This window comes from Melozone crissalis, unplaced genomic scaffold (genome assembly GCF_028551555.1).
Source record: "Melozone crissalis strain CALT ecotype California unplaced genomic scaffold, PUWL_Pcris_2 ptg000019l_1, whole genome shotgun sequence".
Lineage (NCBI taxonomy): Eukaryota > Metazoa > Chordata > Aves > Passeriformes > Passerellidae > Melozone > Melozone crissalis.
In genome coordinates this window covers 7,659,156-7,678,834 of record NW_026535797.1, presented here as the reverse complement: position 1 = coordinate 7,678,834, position 19,679 = coordinate 7,659,156, and the positions used below count along the sequence as shown (strand labels likewise).

Genomic DNA, 19,679 nt, shown 5'->3' with positions numbered 1-19,679 from the left:
TGTTGACATCGATATCAACAGAGATAGTATTACTTTTATGTAACTGAGTGTAGTATATTAAAATATGTGTATTAGAATTTTTAATCCTAAATTACCTAATTAGTGAGGTAATTTTGTTTCAGTTTCAGAGGTTTAAAGTGTAAGATATTGGTACCATTGGGCTCCATCTTGCCCAGTAGTCAGAGTGATCTATCGGCACCTTGTAGCCATCAAGGAAATTTTCAAAGCAAAGCTTAAGCACTTAAAATTCCATGTTCTAATTCTGGGTTTCTGTAATAATATGGTCCCATATTTATGTACGCATTTATTCCCTCAGTGAAGCATTCCAATATTCAGGAGCAGGAAGAACAAAGGAATTTTCTGTCTTCATCAGTCATCTTGCCTTCCAGAACAGAAGTCTCTTTAATCTTCTGGGCAGCAGTTGTACATGTTTAGTGTAAAAAAATATTCTTTTTGATTATTTTGTTTCCCTTTGAATAATCCCTTGTCTGTACAAACAGAATATTTGTAATGGCTCTGGTTTACACATCATTTTGCTGTGTGTAGTTACACAAATTTTTCTAATCTGAAGGTTCATGCTAAAATCTTTTCAAGAAGAAAAGTAGACTTTCTGTTATTTTCCTGCTATCAAATAAGCATTTTTCTCTTCTCATTCCATCAACAGTCTCACTTCCAACCATTTTCTGTAGAGAGTTTCCCTTTCAAGCAAAGGCTATTAAACATAAACATCTTTTTAGTATTGATAAGAATAACTGTGGTGCCTTCCCTGTCTTGAATCAAAACTATAAATAGTCAAGAAAAGGAAGTTTCCTCTTTCTCAGGTGTTTCCCTGTTAGGAATCCAAGCTGCCTTTCAGCAGCTGCTGTTCTGGGTGGTGCCCACACCTTAGCAGTGCTGCTCTGCAGGGTGTGCCAGGTACAGCATCCACAGCATCTGCTGCTTTGGCTTCTGCTGGAGCAGCATTGGAATGCTGGGGGTTTTTTTCTGTTTCTTCCCCTTAACTTTTAAAGGGATTTTTAAAGCATATTATTTAAATTTGAGTAGAAATTGTTTCACTTGGGAAATGTGTAATTCAAACCTTTTAGCTCAGCTTTTAAAAGCATTATTGTATGTTTTTGTAGAAAATCTAGCTTTAGCATTAGCGATCTGTTAATTTAGAGTAATTGCTTCCTGTCTCTTGTGTATTTTGTTTTCAAACCCATATCATTGACTTAGTAGTCATGTCTCAATGTAACCAAATTCTTCCTCTGGTTGGGGGCTCTGATGAGTAGCCTGAATATTGCATATTGATTACTCATGGATCACTTTATGTGTGAACTCCTTATTTTTACTTTCTGATGCTGCAGAAGATCCATTATCTTTTATAAAGGGTTGAGTGCAGTTAATAGAAAAAAATGGTATATGGAATTATTGTTCTTTTTATTCTCTTAAGAAAAAGGATAGTTGATGTTTGCTCAGTTAGGAAAAATGAAACTATGGATTTAGGAAGCTTATAAGACATTTTGAGAAAGTGCTTATCTACTGACCTTGTATGAGACATGTCTGCCAGAAAAATTAGATTCATATGACACTAAAAGTATAGATTTTATATAGTATAGAACTGCTTTTCCTCATCACACAACCATAAAAATTGGCTGCAAAGTAGCATCAGTTTTCTGAAATAGGAGTTTGCTAATCCTTCTTTCACCAGAACCAGATTTCATGTAGTTACAAAACAGATTTAACTGAAAGCCTGAACTTAATTTTTCACAAGGACTGCATCAGTATTCAAATAAACTTGTTCAACAATATTAAATCTATTTTATTTAATACCTTCCTCTTGCCTATTCTATTGTACTAGAAATAAAATATGTCAGGAAATTGGTGGTAGGCTTAGGAAGATAATAAATTGAGTGGCAGATACAGATATCTCAATCTGAATGTGGCACATTTTCCTGATGCCATTTACTTTTCATTTATATATGTAAGTATATATATATGTATATATAAATATATAAGGAGTATATTCCTTTACATAATTATTTCCATACATTTCCATATTCATTTCCCTGTACAAGTCAGAATTACCTCAGTGTCAGTGCAGTAGATTGTAGCAGTTCTATTTATCCAAAGGTAAAATTAAGTCTGTCCATTTGGGTTGTTCCTATGGAACACTTTGTAAGTGAAATAATAATTTGTGGAAAAGTGCTATGAGGTTTAATGGACTCATCTGGATAATGGGACAGTAAGTTCTTTGGGGACACAAAGCCAGGAGGAGTCTGAGCTATGCCAAGGGGCTGTGCTGCCATCCAGGAGGACCTGGAGGGATTGGAGAAACAGGCTGACAGGAACCTCATGGAGTTCAGCAAAGGGAAGTGCAAAATCCTGCACCTGGGGAGGAAAAGCCATGAGCCAGCAACGTGCTCTGAGAAGGGAAAGGTGACCTGGGCTGAGTTAGGCAGGGTGCTGCCAGCATGTCAAGGGAGGTGGCCCAGGGGCAGAATTTATAATGTAGTTTGACGGTTTTCATGACAATTTTTAATTTTTTAGTGAATATTGCAGCATAAAATTCTAGCTAGATTGCCAGATGAATTATTTTAATCGACCTTTATAGCTTTAGCGTAAGTACAGCTATGTAATTAGCAAATGGCTGCTACTGATAGGTTTATCCCGATTTTTATCATTCTTTTATTTGTGAAAATGTGTTAACTACAGCTTCTCATAGCTTAGTTTTTACAGTTCATCTGACTTGAAGTAAAGACCAGTAAGTACAACATAGCAAAAGTAGGGAATAAAACAGATGACATTTTGGTGTATGTTTGCACAGTTCTTTAAAGTGTCCTTTCATTGTGCTTTCATTCAGTACTGGAAGATCTCAAAAACAAAAAAATCAGAGAACTCTGTAAGATCTCTGAGTGATAATCACATGATAGAGAAATCTAAATTTCAAACGTAAGTAGCCATCACTTCTGAAGAGCAGCAGTTGTAGCCGTATCTTTGGCAAGGATAAGCCCATGTCAGTATAAATTATGGAGTGTATTTCTAGCTCAGTTTATTTGCAAAGGGAGAATTATTTTCAATTCTAGAAAACTATGTTGTAGAGTTAATTGGCATGGATAGCAGATTTAATTTTATTGACATTTGCTTGTGTGGTTCTTAATATTATTCTGTTCTGCCTTTGGGATAAAAAGCATGCCAACCCCCCCCCCCCCCCCAAACTACTGTAGTTTAAATATTAGTAACTTAAGAAACTTAAATACTTTGTATTCTTATGCAATAGTCTACTAATCAACATTTATATATCACAGCTAAAATTAAATTAAATTAGATTGAAACTAAATTACAAGGTCCTGAGTAAATTGGATTTAGTAATTTACTACTGAGTCAATCTGCAACTGATGTCATAATTTAGATTTGCCTCTTATGTGAGAATGATGCCAAGAATTATTCTTCCCTTTGCAGTTTCAATTTGTGAGCGTGAAGAATTATGATCATGTTTGAAGTACAAAACTAGTAACTGGCCAGATGTTAATAATGAATTTGTAAAGATGCCATTGCAGGTCTGTCAGCTCATCTTTTCTTGAACTTGAGAGACAAAGCTGGGACTCGGTGACTCTCAAGAATGCTCAAAGTAAGAGGTGTCTTATGGATTGTGTACATAAACCAGACAGGATCCAAGATGAAGGAGAAATGTTGCAGATGGCATATTTAGCTGTATTTATAATCACTGGGTTTTTATGCATTGAACACTGTCTTGAGAGCTTTAAGGAATTTTGGTTTTTGACCACTGACCTGTTTATCGTTTGTCACCCTAAATTCTGACAACTGGCTTGCTTCCAGAATGTGAGGGAAATAACTTTTATAGCAGGTATTTGAGGATGAGGTCCATATCAACTTCTTTTTTCCATTTTAGTTAGCTTTCAAAATGTATATTTCATTTTTTGAGTCCTAGAAAGGGATGGTTTGACATGATTTCCTACTCTCAGACATAAATCAGGAGACTGTTTTATTACATAATAGTGTGGCTTGCATAAATGCATTCCATTTATGAAACCTCTTACATATTTAGGGAAATTTCATAATATGCCATATTACTGTGAGTTGTTCTTCCCAGCTGGAACAACGGCCTTGGGCATGAAGCCACACAGTTGGGCAAAATAATGGCACCATTTTATAGCTTGATAATGGCACCATTAGCACAAGATATTATCATATCACCTTTTTATGGATACTTATACTTTAAACCAAGCTCAGTTATATGACATAAGTGCAGCATTGGAACAGGCTTCAAAAACTAAAGGTGCAATTTTTCTTTCAACAAGTTAAATATTGTAACATTTATGTAGCTATTATCTTTATTCTTTATAAAACAGTGAGCTTCTCCTTTGGATGTCTAATAGAAAAATATATATAAACCCAGCAATTTTGCATCTGAAATAGGTACTCAGGTGTAAGGTGTTTCTTGACCCATCAAGTGAGACTTTTACTCCCAAACAGATGGATGAGAGCTCTGCTCTTGGCCAAATTGATGCAGTTTCTCATTCTTCCAGTCTGATGGAGCTGCTAGTGCTTTGGAGATTATACAAAGTGCAGATTTAAAAAGTTAATTTTAAGTGTTCCAGAACTGAGATTTTTAACTCTAGTCTCAGTTTGTAATTGTCGATCTGCTTACAGACTGCAGCCTCATCTTTGAACTCAGGCTTTGCTTCTCAAAGCAAATATCCAATTATGATTAAAATGTGCAAGACCTACTCTCAGAAAATCAGCTTTTTATGGCAGTCCAATCCATGGCAGTAAAGATTTCTGTGAGATTTTCTGTTCTTTAGTAGATAATTTTTGCCCATGGATGAACTGCAAGTACTTAGAAGTGATAATATTTAGTAGGATAAAAATCTGAAACTGGGAATATCAGTTATCTGTGGAAAACACATTAGGTTTTGAATATTTTAAGGAGTGTATTGTGCAATTTTATTACAATTTATTCAAATATTTTTCTTATCTGTTCAAAGTTTGGATCCCAAACATGTTAATTGTTTTTAAATACTTGATCTTGGAATTTGTCAGCAGTTTGAGTTTTAAGTAGGAAACACATTCATGCTAAATTATGTTGAAAAAATTATGGAAAATTATTAAGATTTTCCCTCAATTTGTGAGCTTCAATTGCCTTTCACTTCCATTGAAATTCTTACATTTCATACCCAACATCTTTAAAGGGTGTTCAGATGAAATATTGGTCTAATGACTTCACCCATGAAACAGATCAAAACCTATCAACCTTCAATAAAGAAGAGGTTGACCTGAAATTGCCCTGGAGTTCTGGTATCTTTGATTCCTATCAGGCTTTTAAATTGTGGCACAACAAATATTTGGTGACCTTGAAAAGTCACTAAAACTTTTGGATAGAATTTCAGTAGATAAGAGGTAGAGGAAAATAAGGAGAATTTCTTCATTTAGTAGGAAAAAGGCAGCAGGAATGTTTATGGTAGAGACTTGATTGAATATTGGCATTAAGATTTTTAATCACAGTAAAGAAAAAGTTAATAAATAGTAAAAAATTAATAACGTAAATACTATAGCAGACACGAGTTTGTATTTTATATAGTTCTTAGTGAAAAGGTTGGGAAAACAGATTTTTTGGTAATACATTCATTAGCTTCAATTTCAGAACACTTAAAATCTCTCAACTGGTTAACTTTGGAAGGATATTAAGCAGATTTGAACAATTGGTTTTGGGTTTTTTTAAGACCAAGATTGGAAATGTAGCGATTAAGAATGAATAAACGTTTTTTTTTGAAAGATCATTTTAAAACTGTAATAACTCTGGCTTATTAAAGCTCTGGAAGATGAAATGAATGGTATTGTCCAAAGATGGAATCATTGAGTAGATAACACTTCCCAGTGCAGTTCTTCAGGCCAATAATGAAAAGGCAGAGAAGTCCTCTTCACCAACTATAGGCATTAGACTGGTGCTACTGTAATAGTGTGTTGCAGTAAATATATAGCTTATATTACATCAAAGTATTTGTGATCATTACCAGAATCAGGGCATTTATCTCAGGAACTTTTGGTGTAGCAGACTTGAGTGTCTGTCAGTTGCTACCATTTTTCTTTCCTTGTGATATAAACAGACATTTGCATGATGTATTTTATGCTTTAAAATTAAGAAAAAGCATAATAATCTCTGGTGCAATACATTCAACTAGGTAGCATTTGTTATTTCAAGTAAGCATTTTTAGGCTTGCCAGCCTTGGAACAATGGAGAGGAAATTAAATCTTTCAGAAATCCTTTTTCTGTCTTTTCTTCTGTTACTGACACAGAGGCCTAATAACTTGTACCAACACCCATGAGATTGGAAATAATCATGCTTATTCTGGAATCACAGAATGACTGGAGTTGGAAAGGACCATCTGGAGATCGTCTGACCCCTCAAAGCAGGGTCAGCTAGAGCAAGTTGTCCAGGGCCTTGTTGAGTCAGGTTTTGAATATCTCCAAGGACTGAGGATCAATACCCAACCTGTCTGAGCAGCCTGCTGCAATCTTCGATCCTCCTTGCAGTAAAAAATATTTCTTATGTTTAAATGGAGTTTCCTGCTTTTCAATTTGAATGGGTTTAGGTTGAAGTTTAAAAAGACAATTGGTACATAAACCACTTTTAGCTTAGTGGTTTTTAAAAATAGATTACTGAGAATGATTTGTATTGAAAGAGTTTTGCAGTATAGAATGCCTCATTTGTGGAAATCACTTGTAACCCTTGAATATAGTTGTGTGGTTTCCTTGTACTGTTTCCCACCAGGCTAAGTCAAGATTCAGTAAACACCATAAATCAGCATTAAGCCTTCTACAGATGCATAAAATAATTGCAAAAACCCCTTACTTGCAGCTAGAAACCAATTAAGTGTTCGTTCTCAGAAATAATAAATATACAAATCTGTATTTTTTATATGTATGTTCTTGTTTCAGTGAAAACCATGAGTGTATTCTCATTTGAAAAAGGGGTGTTGGAATGGTCTGGGGAATTTCTGTAATCATTGAGGATTAAAAACAATGCTTCTTTTTGGCTGTAGTCATAGCATTTAGTTGAAGACATCTTTCTGCTGTATTTTTGTCCCAGAAAATGTACTGAAAATCTTTCCTGGAATACTCTGAGGATATTTCTTACAAATGACTGCTGGCAATATAGATACCTTTAAAATCTTTATGTGAGAAGTTCACCCTGCAGGGAGTAAAGAGTATGATTTTAATTTCTTAACTTCACTTTTTCAACACCTTCCTGCACTTGGAGCCAGATAGTCTGAATTGTCTTTTAAAGTATTTGTTCCTCTGTGCCCTGCACATAGCTCTCCTAAAAAAGCCTGGTCAGGCTTATAGAGTGAAATAATTGGAGTTTGTCAAATATGATGATTTTGTGGGAAAATTTTTGGAGAAAAATTGTTTTAGCTTCTAAAACTTTGCAGAAAAAATATTTCAGGGTTAAAACAAGTGTTCACTTACTTTTTTTATTTTGTTTTTAAGCAGAACCTTTTTACTTTTTTTCAAATTTTAGGAAAGTAATTCTTCCTTTAAAGGCTCATCAAAACTATTTTGTGGTTTTTTGGGCCAGCTCAGCCAATTTTTGAAAACTGGTAGCTATGGGAGAAAATAGAGACCTCAAATTTCCTAGCTCTCTGCAGCACCCCATATTTTGTTAGAAATTTTGTCTAAAATTATTGTGAATAATTGATGCTTTTATAAGTAATTTCTTCTGTTTCCTTTGATGTCTGAAAACACGGGCACTTTTTTTATGTGTCTTTCCCTCAGCTGGTATATTTTGGGATCATCTCCCTTGTTATCTTGTTAAAAAAATCTTTTGGACACTGTTTTAAAATCAATCTTTGTGCCCACAGCTGTCCATGCAGGACATGCAGAGCTACGCTCTATAGCTTTTATTTTTTAGGAAACAAAATTTTTGTTAGAGAATTTCCTCAAATTTGCCAGATTGCACTTGGAAATGTTTCCTTAGTTAAAAGAAGAAATATTTTTTCTGAGGCATAGAGGAAGGCTGGAAGATACCTGATCTTTACTAGACTTACTCTTCTAAATCAATTTCTTACTTATTGCCTTACTCCCCTGCCATATAGATTCAGAACAGCAAATGAGGCATTTCAGAATTCCAAAGTAAAGGTCTGTATAACAGAAAATGAGTTTATCTTTCTGAGTGTGAGTTTTTTGCCTGTAGGATCTTTGCCCTGACTCATATACTTGTTTTTCCAGAAGATGATATTCACTATTTTGAGATCACATTCATCTATGCAGATACCCTCTCTCTTCCCACTCAAATGAAAAAAGAAATCTTGATAGCTGAACCATCACCCCCAAAAGCATCACCCCCAATAACATTTCTGCCCTAAGCTGCTATGAAGTATTCAACATGAGAAGGGAAAAGGCACAACCCATGTCTTGACAGAGTGCAGGCCAGCATCATATTTATGTAGGGCTCTTGAAATTATTTTAAATTTTCTCTCTGAAGGCATGAAGTGCTCTAGCTGCAAAAGTGTTTATTTTCTTTGGATTTTGATTTTGTTAAAGCTGTTCAACAGACAAATTGTTATTGTGGATTTGCACAAGCCTGATTAAACAGAGCTTCTTAAATTATACTGGAAAATCCAGTTTTTAAAAAGTACACTCAGTGCTGACAACTTTAAATATTTGTTTTCTTTTCAACAATAGGGCCTGTATGAATTAAAATAAATCTGAAGCTCCTTACTGCTTGTCCCTGAGCTCGTTCTGAGCTTTGCAGGCAGCCTCCAGATCACAGTTCTAGGTGGTACATTCATACATTTCAGTTTCAAAACTTTTGGTACAAATGCTGTAGTTTCCTGGGAATGACTGTTGCCAGTTTCTGTCAGTGTAGTCCAGCATGTCATTGCCAAAAAGGCAGCATGGGCTTGTTTCTCGGAAAACAGTTTCAGCTGAGCAGGCCCTGCTCTTTGATTTCACAGCATTCTGAGTCCTCCTGAAACCCAGTTACTCATCCACCTTTCCCAACCTAATTCCTGCAAGTTGTTAAAAAGGTTTCTGCCATTTCCATTACACATTTCTCTGCACTTTTTTACAAATACTCTTCTGACTGTGATAGCATATCCTCAGTGATATGTCAGTGATCCATCATCCTGACTCTACAGAATGTACTATGAGGGTGAGTGAAGTCTCAAGCTGACAGTTGTATCTGCTTTTTTTTTTTTTCCTGAAATTTCTTACAGCTTGAACAATAATAGCCGTTTCAAGTGATCAATAAAAGTTAAATGAGAGTAAAATTAACATAACAAAATTGAATCACAATTCTGTTAATCCTCACAATTTATATTTTGTAAAAGTCCCAGTTCTCAATTTCTGCATTTTGACCACCTCTTCAAGGAGGAACATAGAACTCATTTTCTTGCTTATATGTTATATAGTTTCTTTCTTGGTGTGCTGCATGCTTCTTAGCTTAGCCAACCACTTCTCCTTAATTTGAAGGAATTAATATTTTCATATTAGTGTGGTCTCTTGTTCTTTCAGCAGAAAATCAGTTAGAATATTCTTGCCCCTTGTATAGATAAGTAAACATCATGCCTTACATCCAAACCCCCACACTTCTCCTCCAGTGGAATAAACTTTCATTACAGCAAGCTTAATCTGTCTTGAGTTTTTTCCTCATACTTTTTTATGTTGGCTGTTCTAAATTTTATCGGTTATTATGTGTCCTCTCCATTCTCATGCACATGTAAACGCCACTCCGTTACCCTTCTTTGCATACTTTGGTTTTCTTTTCTGTGAGATGTGGATCTTCAGTAAAAGATTGAAGTAATAATAGAGCTGAAGACCACTTTCTCTGTAGAGTTCAATGAGATTTTGGTGTCTTCATTGTCATCATTTCTCAATGATGATCAAAAAGATTCGCTTGGGTACACACAGTCTTGAAAATGCTTACCTGACTTCTCTTTTGGCTAGTCTTTCATGAGAGTCTGGACTAAGCATTTCCATTTCTTGTATTATTGTTCTCCATTGAAATTCTATTTCTCTGAAGCCAAAAGGGAGTCAGTAGGTATTTACCACTGATAGTAATGTAATCAGCACTCACCTGTGGAGAAAAAAAGTGAGACTTAAAAAAATTTTATCTGTGTTCTATCAGACAGCTGTTCATAGGATGAACAAAACTCAGGTATTTGTGCTGTGGGTAACTGCTGGAATGCAGATTCCTTCCTCTTTTCAGAAGTAATTACATTAAATATGCCGACAGTGACTTCTACTCTCATTGTAGCAGTGCTATGTACATCAAGGAATTAGAGCCTCTGTCTTTCATGGCCTTATCAAAAGGTGAGGAGGAGAACAAGAAAATACATCAATGAATTCCTCTGCTGACTGATACTGCTGCTTTTTGGTTGTTTTAGACATTAGAGAGGGGAATCACCAAGCACCACGCAAAAGATCAGAAAGTGTAATTTCTACAAAGTGGTATTATACACATAAATCTTCTGAAAGACAGATACCTCTGGGATATTGTAGGCCAGAGACTCCTGTGTAATCCATTACCCATGCCGATATAAACCTTTGATTTGTGGGTTTAAACCTGAGGCTGAGTAACCTCATAAATATGCTAATCCACAGTAATCAAGAAAAGTGCCATTGCAAATACAAAATTTTTTATTTCACAGCTCCAACAGCTTTATAGCATGCTCTACATTTATAACAATAAACTTTGGGAAATTACTCTCTTCATGTTTAAGAAAATGCTTTGCCCTTTTCTTGTCATCTCACAATGGGTTTTGCATACATTATTTTGAATGGCATGATCTTTATGCAAAATTCAGGGCATGTTTTGCCTTCTCTAACCAAGTATTTGATTTCTAAAATGAACAAAACATTGCATAAGTTTTAACAATTCAGCTTTTGTAGCCTTATAAAAATTTTATTATCATTTTTATTAGGCTGGAGACCAGCCAGTTGGTTAACTGGTAGATTGTCTAGCAAAACCAGCTCTACTGTAGATGTAAGAAATAAAAAACTTAGAGAAATTTGAAAAAAGAAATCTTATTGTTTTCGCCGCACATTTTCCATCTCTGATATATATGTTTCTACACATACACATGAATGTTAAGTGCCATGAACATCATTTTAAGTTCTGCAGTCATTCAAATAGCTCAGTGTAAAGTTACTAATTTATTTAGGAAAGGTGAAAAATGTCTTGCATGCAGGACATTTTTCTGTTGATAAACTTCAGAATGAAAGGACAAGTGGAATCTGCACCTTGAGAGTTTCAGATTGAACATTAGAAAAAATTTGTTGCATTAGCAATGGTGTGTTGAAACAAATTTTCTGGACTGGGCATGGAATGTTCTCTCTTGGAGGTTTACAAAACTTACCCTGGAAAGGGCACTGCTGGCCTGACCTGGTGCTGGCAGTAGCCTGGCTTTGAGTGGGAAGTTGAACAGCCTCAGTTTGTGATGTTCCTGCCCATCCCCGTTCCTGTGACTCTGGGATGATCAGAGCACATTCCGTAACAGGTGCAGCTTTCCTAATGGGAAACTCCTTAATTTATCAAGTCATAATAAGATGTCAGAAGAAGGCATACCAAGAAGGCTGAAACCTGAGGTTGAAAGGAAAATTCAATTCTAGCAAGTGACAAAAATGGCTTTTCCTTAATGTAGCTTGACAAACAAAACCATATTGTCATGCAATGCTTCTCTTTGTAGTAGAATTTAATCATTCAGCTCTGCCTGACAAATTCTCTCACCTCATTCCCTTCACTTCTGTTTCTAATTTTTCTTCCTGTCCATTTAATCTAGGCAGGCTTTTAAAAATCAGAGTTTTGAAAGATGTTGTCTAGAAATCTGCTGTTTCACACAGTTTGTAGGATAACTCAATCCTGCAAAGATTTATGTCTAAAATAACTTTCCAGTGCTATAGGTCTTTGTGCCAATTACTTTCAATCTTTTTTTAAATTTAACTTTGAAACATGTAATTTGTCTCTTGTCTATGTCTCTTAATTTTCTTCCATTCTTTCATTGACTTCAATATTCAATATTTCAATTTCTTAATAATGTCCATATGAATCATTATGAAAATGCTTTGCATGCTGAGTAAAACTGTAAGTTAAATAACAGTTCCCTCCCTCACATTCTCTCCTTCACTTCCTGGAGTTTATTAATGTTGGGTTTTTCTGTGTGATATATGTTTCTTCATCCATGTACACAAGCACAGAATTGAATAAAGAAGTGGAATATGCATATTGAATTTAATAGATAAAGTGCCTATTAGGTAGGAAAAAAAGTTCAGCTGTTATAACCTTATTTAGGAGTGTCTTTCATCTTACTTGAATACAAAACTAGATTGTCTTTCAGCCTCTTATGACTCTGAATAGTGGAAATAATATCCTGTAATTACTACATTTTTTGAGAAATGAAGGGTTATATATTTTGATAATGTAATGTGTGCCAGCATAAGAGACAGGGCTGCAGCATGCAGAGATAATCTGAGGAAGCTGTTTATCAAATCTTGATGTGAAGTCTGAATTTCTTTGTTATCTTTCATTTTCTGTTTATGTTATCAGTATGAAAGTTTCGTTATCACTAAATCTTATCATCTGGGAGGACTGTTTGTCAACATCAGACTGAATTCTTTACAGGCATTGACACAGCAGAAGGAAGGAGGATTCTGCAACAGCCACTTAGCTTCATATTGCTTCTCAGATCTTTTAATCCCAACAATAAATATTGCTTTTGCCTGTTTTATCAGTACACTGTTTTACAGAAATACCAAGTGAGTACTTACAAACCATGGGAGAAATTTATCTCACCTAATATTATTTATATTCTAAGTTTGACATTAGGTCTATAACCTAAACTAATCACAGAATCCCAGTGTTGTTAGTAGAGAGAAATGGCAGCTCCATAGGGCAATTCCTTCCAATTTATGAGAGTTCCACATCTATTTTAGAGTCACTCACCTATGAAGTGCCTTCCTATCTCTGCTGATGGTTGTAAGGTAGCTGACTAATTTAGATGAGGTTCACACATGGGACCAGATCAGATATACTCCACATGGGAAAATTCAGATACATTTCAAAATTTATTGTGTTCTAGGAAGGCCAGTATATGGAATAAATGTGTGGCTTTTTTAGCCAGCAAGAGTTTAATGTTTCTCTTATTTAGACATAATTATTTAGATGTAATATGTTCTCTTGGAATTTCTGTTTTCCAAGCGAAAAGAAAAGATATTTTGTGTTTTGCCTGTTAAATATTTCTGTTAGGAAATGGACAATTTCCTGCCGTACATCTGTCACTTTTGCAGGCCACTCTTCATGGTTGAAGTCCAATGGGAAGGAAGAGTCAGAACCATTTTTGCTCTTTCTAAAGATATCTCAGAATATAATTGTACTTACGATTTTATTTATATTTAAATGAAGAAATCAGAGTATCCTTTAATTTGTAACTGCTGGTTATTCAGTAGTCATGTATTCACTGAGTTTGAAGATATCCATAGGTACCATTCCCCACCCCAAAATTATTGTGCAATGCTTTAAAGACATTATAATGTCTTTAAAACAGTTTATACTTGGGTCTCTGCGGTCATGTTTCTACAGAGTATATAGCTAAACTTTACTTTGTGCAATGAAATGTAAATGTAGAGTTTATGTGTTTAAATTTTCTAGCACCCTCATTCCATATTGTCGCAGTGTTTGGTCTTCTACATTTTCCTTTGAAAAAAAATTTTTCTGTATACACAAGAAACCCATTTTTGTGTATACACAAAAATGTAGTGATCTAAACAATTTTCCTCAGCTGACTTTTATGTTTTTTGTCTGAAGTTGTCTCAGTAAGAAATTGTCAATCAAAAAAGTATGAAAGATGTTGGACACCAAAATGTCAGCCTTTATGTTCAGTTGGTATCCATTTCTTCTGCTTCAGTACATACCTAGCACCAGTGTGGGAGGGTATAATAGTTTTATCCAAGAAGAAATTAAATTATGGTTTTCATGATACTGAAGGAAGTAATAATTCTGCAGGGTTTAAGTCTGCATAATCAACACAGTGCAGGCAGTTTAGTTTGGGTTATGTCTGACCTTATTGCATTACGTTTCAAGGTTTAAAAATTAGACCTTCTATCAGAGTTTTGCCATGTATTTATTTTAGTTTCTCTTATTTGTTCGCTTTTAATTTGTTAACAGTGGAAGATGGAGAAAGTGTATTAACGGAAATATTTGTTCATGGTTTGAGAGCCTGAGCAGATAGGAGTTTGCTTTAGTGGGTAATGTCATGAAGTGGAGCACAGATTATAATTTCTTTTTGTATACATTATTTGAATGTATGGCACATTTTGTGGATTAGGTTCCTGTTTTCTGCAAATGTGCAATCTGGATTTAGTGCCTAGTTTTCCTTTTCCTTTTGCACAATTGGTAGTGTTAGAATTGTGGAGATGGCTTTTTGACACCTATATCTTTAAACTAGAACGCAAAGTTCTAAGGGCAGGCTAGCTATTTCCATATGAAAGTTCTCCCTGAGTTAGACTTTCAAGATTGTCTCATTTTTGTCGTGGAACAGATCTTGACCTATTGTTCTGTAGGACACTATTGCTGCTAGATATGATAGTCGAGGTAAAGATGAACTGGAGCAATGGGAAAAATGAATCTGTTCCTGCAGGCATTAACTTCTGAAGGCCGGAAAAATCTTGGTTCAGAAATTGTTCCTCTTTCAACAGACCTATTCTATCCATCATTATTCAGTGTAAAGTGTATTTCCTATATCAGGTGTGTAACCAGAACATGAAAAGTTAAGAAGTACCTGAAATGTTGATCGCAGTGCATCCTTGTATCGGTGCTCTCTGGCATATTCTGCTGCTTATCTCACTTTTGAATCCTTAATTGCTATAAAGGATTTGCCAGCAGTCACAATGCCTTGTCTTCCAATTTGGCCAGTATTGTTAAAAAAGTTTTTTTGCTTGCTTTTTTTTAAAAAATTGAGGTGAAACTTTCCTGGTACGATTGTGATCAGATTGCTGGGTTTGATTGCAGACTGGAGTTGTTTCCAGACTCACAGGGGGCCGTTAAGGAATTCTGACACCTCAAATGAAAATAATTGTAGTAACGTAAAATGCTCCTTCAACAAAGAGAATTTCAGGTCACAAAAGGTGAACTCTATCAAAACTGTTTTTTTCTCCTTCTGCTAGTTCATCACCTAAAGTATGGTACTTGTAAAAAACATAATGGAAATACCAGGAGTGAATTTGAGTACTAAACAGAATTTGAAGTAAATCCAGACAGCATTTAAAATATAAAAAATTATTTGTAAAGGATTCATTTTTGTTCAAAGTGTGCTTAAACAATTGTTTATGCTTGGGATGCACTTTATACTGGGCCAAAGAAGAGTTTTCTCAGATGTTATCTTTTAGGTAATTGATCTATGTTTAGCTGGGTTTGGCTGGCACAAGGCACAGCAACACTGTTATTACCGAAATTTGCATTATAGCTTTGGTCTAAAATAAGAATAAAATAAAATAAAACAAATTTTAAAAAATGAAATTCTTCGGTATCATGAATTATCATTTCAAAAGTTCGCAAGTAAGCTATGAAAGGGATTCAGAGTCATTTGGTGTAATTACTAGTCAAGATCAGATCTTAAATGCACCAGGATTTCTAAACCCAACAATTATTTGAAAAGAGTGTAAATATAATTAGATAAACACTTTGTACAATTCAAAGTAGAAGATTCTCTGTATCTTTAGTTTGATAATTATACACTGAAAAACTGAGCAAGACAGGGACTTGTGGATATTTGTAGATATAACATAAATATTAAATAATGTTCTTAACATTAGCAAAAATTACTTACAAAAATAATTATAGCCTGTATTGCATGCAAGTGTGAATGTCTCTATGCTGTCTTAGAGATAATTCTTAAATATTCACAAAAATTACAGCAAGGAGCTGAACTAATGCATGTTCTGGTGAGGCTATAAAAATGTAGCCCAAAAGAATATTTATTACTTTGTCTTTAAAGTAATTTGCTTTGAAACTGTTTTATTATGCACGGGATTTATCTTTTATAAAAATTAAATTAACATATACATTAATTTTAATATTATACAATTAAAATATTTTAAATGCATTAATTTTAAGCTCTATGTTGTTTGTCTTCTCTAAAACCTCGTTTCAGTGTTTTTATTAAAATGGAAGATGGTGTTGGTTAAAACAGTTGACTATAAACAAGACAATTTATAACAATATGATTTCCTAATATTTTTCATATTATTTTTATTCTTCCTAGTAAGTGGATATTTCTATTAAGTTTACTTCAGTAAAAGTATTATATTCCATTGTTTGTGTTTTGATACCAGCGAGGATATGGGAATTAGTTGCTCATCTCAATTTATCATAAATGCAGGTGTGTGCAGACTAGACTGAAATTACACTTGAAAGTAATCATCCATGGAGCCATAAAGCCCTTGCCTAAAAAGAGCTGTTGAGTCTGGAAATGTTGTAATTTACTTCTGTTTTATTTGCAGATTGCCTTCTCACAGCACAATACTATCATGGATCTGGTGCAGTTCTTTGTCACCTTCTTCAGGTAAATTGCTTTTTTTGTCTTCTGACTGAAATCCTGATGACTCTTTGCCATCAAACTAGTATCTTAACCAGTTTCTGAATCTTGAGAAATGCCTGAAATGAGGCCTTCAAACTTTGCACCAGTGGAGGGGCAGCTGCTGGAATCTTGCATTATATAATTCTGTATTTCATATTCAGTGGTACAGTCCTCACACCTCATGAAGATTAGCTGAATTTGTACCATATATTACAGTTATTAGGAAAAGCCAGCTAAACTCTAATTCATGCATGTGATTTTTCTGTAAACACTTTTACGGAATTATTTAAAATGATGGCTCTGTTCAATAGCTTGTTGTTTTTAATAAAACACAGCATGTCACTACTAATGCTTTCATGTGTCAGAGATTGACTGTGAAAGGCAGTAGCTGATGCCTGAGATTTGGTTGTGGCAGCAATGTGAGGATGGGCTTCAACTGCAAATGAAAAACTATTCTAGAATGTGAACAAAACTCCACTGAAAGGCTTCTTAAACATTCAGCTATCTTATAAAATGTCACAAACTTGAATATACACAGATTAGTTACAGTGCTTTGAAATCTTGCTGTGGAGATATTGCCCAATAACCATGAAGTGTACACAAAATGTGAACAGTGACAGACAGGTCTGTTCATCAGACTTTCTGTATTTTTAGGCCAAAACTTTATTTCACAAGTTCACAGTATGTCTTCTCTGTTGACTTTAATCACTGTGCTCTGAGGAACTGTACCTAAAGAATCAGACTCTTAAATACTGTGAATGGTCCAAATCCTGTTATTTCTGTTGCCAAAAAGGGCACAGAAATGAACAGAGCCTGAAGTTTTCTATACCCAGGGCTTTGGCTAATGGGGAGGAGTTTAGTAGGTGGTATAAAATATCCCAATTCTCCTCTTTCACCACAAACAGAGCAATAAAATGCTGATTGCCTAAAGGTCAGCCTAGTGGTGTTTGGGTGTTTGGTTTTTGGGGTTTTTTTGTGTGTGTGTTTTGCAGTTTTATTCTCTTTTTCTCATGGGGAGACAGCAAGTTCTATAACTTATGATGATTATGCAAATGTTTAGTTTACAAACCATACAGAAGAAAGCAAAGTCTGTGCAAGTACAACAGACCAGAGGATCCTGTGGCAAATAGCAGAGGTGAACTAAGAGCAGTTTGTTGATGCTCTGTGCCCTGGTGCAGCCATAGAAAAGGGGAACTAAAGGCTCTTTGGTGGTGCAGCCATCTCTGCGGGTACATGGAATTGTCTCTCCAAGTGTGATGGTCTGTCTCATCCAGTTGGTTCTGGGTAAATGCACAGATAGGATGTCAACAGTTGGCAGCTAAAAGAATAATTTTAATAAGGGTTTGTTTGTCTCTTGTTTTGTGTGGGTTTGAGTTTGTTTGTGGGGTTTGTTTGCTGAATGGGAATTAGGTGTATTGTGACTGTGGCAAATCATGGTGGTAGCAATAATAATAACCCAGGCCATGTTTACTAAGATTGTTGATAGAGAAAATAATTGTGTTTAAAGACAATTTGAATGTACTTGATAACAAAACATACTTCAACATGCTTTGGTAAACCTGCCTTTGTTTTTCTCCTATCCAGTATTACATTTCTATTTCTGAGGTTGTGACAAAATGCTGTTCACCCTGCCTGGCCAGAGCAGCAAATAGACCTGTTTGACAATAACTGCTATTCAACAACCAGGCAAAAGTATAGTTTAAAACTGTTCCTTTGTAGGTTTTGTGTTCCAGACTTAGAGATGAAATGAACACTTTACTACATCAAAACAGGCATTTTTAGAACTGTCCTGTTGTATCAAGATGAACTGTTTTAAGAACATTGTTGTGTAAGGAATTTATTTAAAACTATACATAATAAAGCACAAAATGTATGATTTTGATGAAATTAATGCTTGATCTACCAAGATACTGATATTATATGTCCTAGAACTAAAACAGTCTAGGATAAGATAAAGATAAATAGAAGTTATATTGAAAAAAATAAGCAGAATATTCTTGAAACTGTAGTGCTTCAGACTGTGATACACATTGTTAAAAACCTCCCCCCTATTTAATTTCATTCTTTTTCTGCTGGAATGTTTTGTTTTAGCTACTGGTTCAGTGACCTTTTCTCTAAGAATAAAAATGCAATATGAGTAGTAACAGATTCCAAACTGTTTTATAGAGAGTGTGGCATCTGTGTTGCTGTTCTGAGTGCCTTGAAGACTTTTAGCCATCATACAAATTGAGAAATCTGTGACTTCTTTTCTTTCCACCTTCTTTGAAGAAGTACAGATCTCACTGGAAAATTCCACAGGCAGTGAATGTGAATGATCTTTCTTACACTAAGCAATGCAGTATGCACAGTTAAAGAAGGTGTATTTCTGTATTACCTGGACCACTAAAACCCATAATATCCTAAAGCATGGCACTTTATTTGAAACTCTAAGGGATATAGAAATTTGTACTGTTTACAAGTCTTACATGAATATATGGATTTAGCTAAATAGGTGCTAGGACATTTCAGACATTTCATAAGTAGCTTTATTTTACGAAAACATTACTTCTTTAGATGACATCTAACATCCATGATTATTGATTGTTCAATAATTTTTTGTTTTTCATTATCTTTGATTTGAGTTAATCCTAATTGGAGAGCTAAGAAACACTTGATTTTTATACCTGCTTTAAATAAAATTATAGCTGTGAATTTATAACAATACTCAAGCAATTCCCAGATAATTATTTGTATTAAGAATTTGAAGCATAAGTTCTGGTAAGAAATGTGGTTAAATCTCATAATCAAAAACCAGGCAAGCATGAAATTGGTGCAGATGACAAAGGTTAGCTGTTAATATAATCGTGATAGGAAATGATAAGTAAGTGCCAGAACTATGTTTTTAAAGCCTTTTTCAAATGCATTGTACCAACTATTAACTCATCAGGCATGTTCTCTGAGCTCCCAGAACTATTACTTCTCTTGCCTCTGGTACTTTGGGTGAAGCTGATTGACTGAATAGAATATTTTAGTCACTTTTCTAACATATCTCCATAGTGTCATAAATTACAGAATCTCCAGGTTTTATTAAGTAGAGCAATATTGATATGAACTCTTTGAAATTT

General features: G+C 34.8%; 1 protein-coding gene across 3 annotated transcripts in view; it reads left to right on the top strand.

Annotated features, from left to right (window-relative positions):
- Positions 1-19,679, top strand: part of ATRNL1 (attractin like 1) — a 428,574-nt gene that overhangs the window by 195,239 nt on the left and 213,656 nt on the right. For all 3 annotated transcript variants that reach the window (XM_054276784.1, XM_054276783.1, XM_054276785.1), the window contains exon 25: positions 16,499-16,560. In XM_054276784.1, the coding sequence (XP_054132759.1) occupies positions 16,499-16,560 (62 nt within the window). The remainder of the gene's footprint in view (positions 1-16,498; positions 16,561-19,679) is intronic.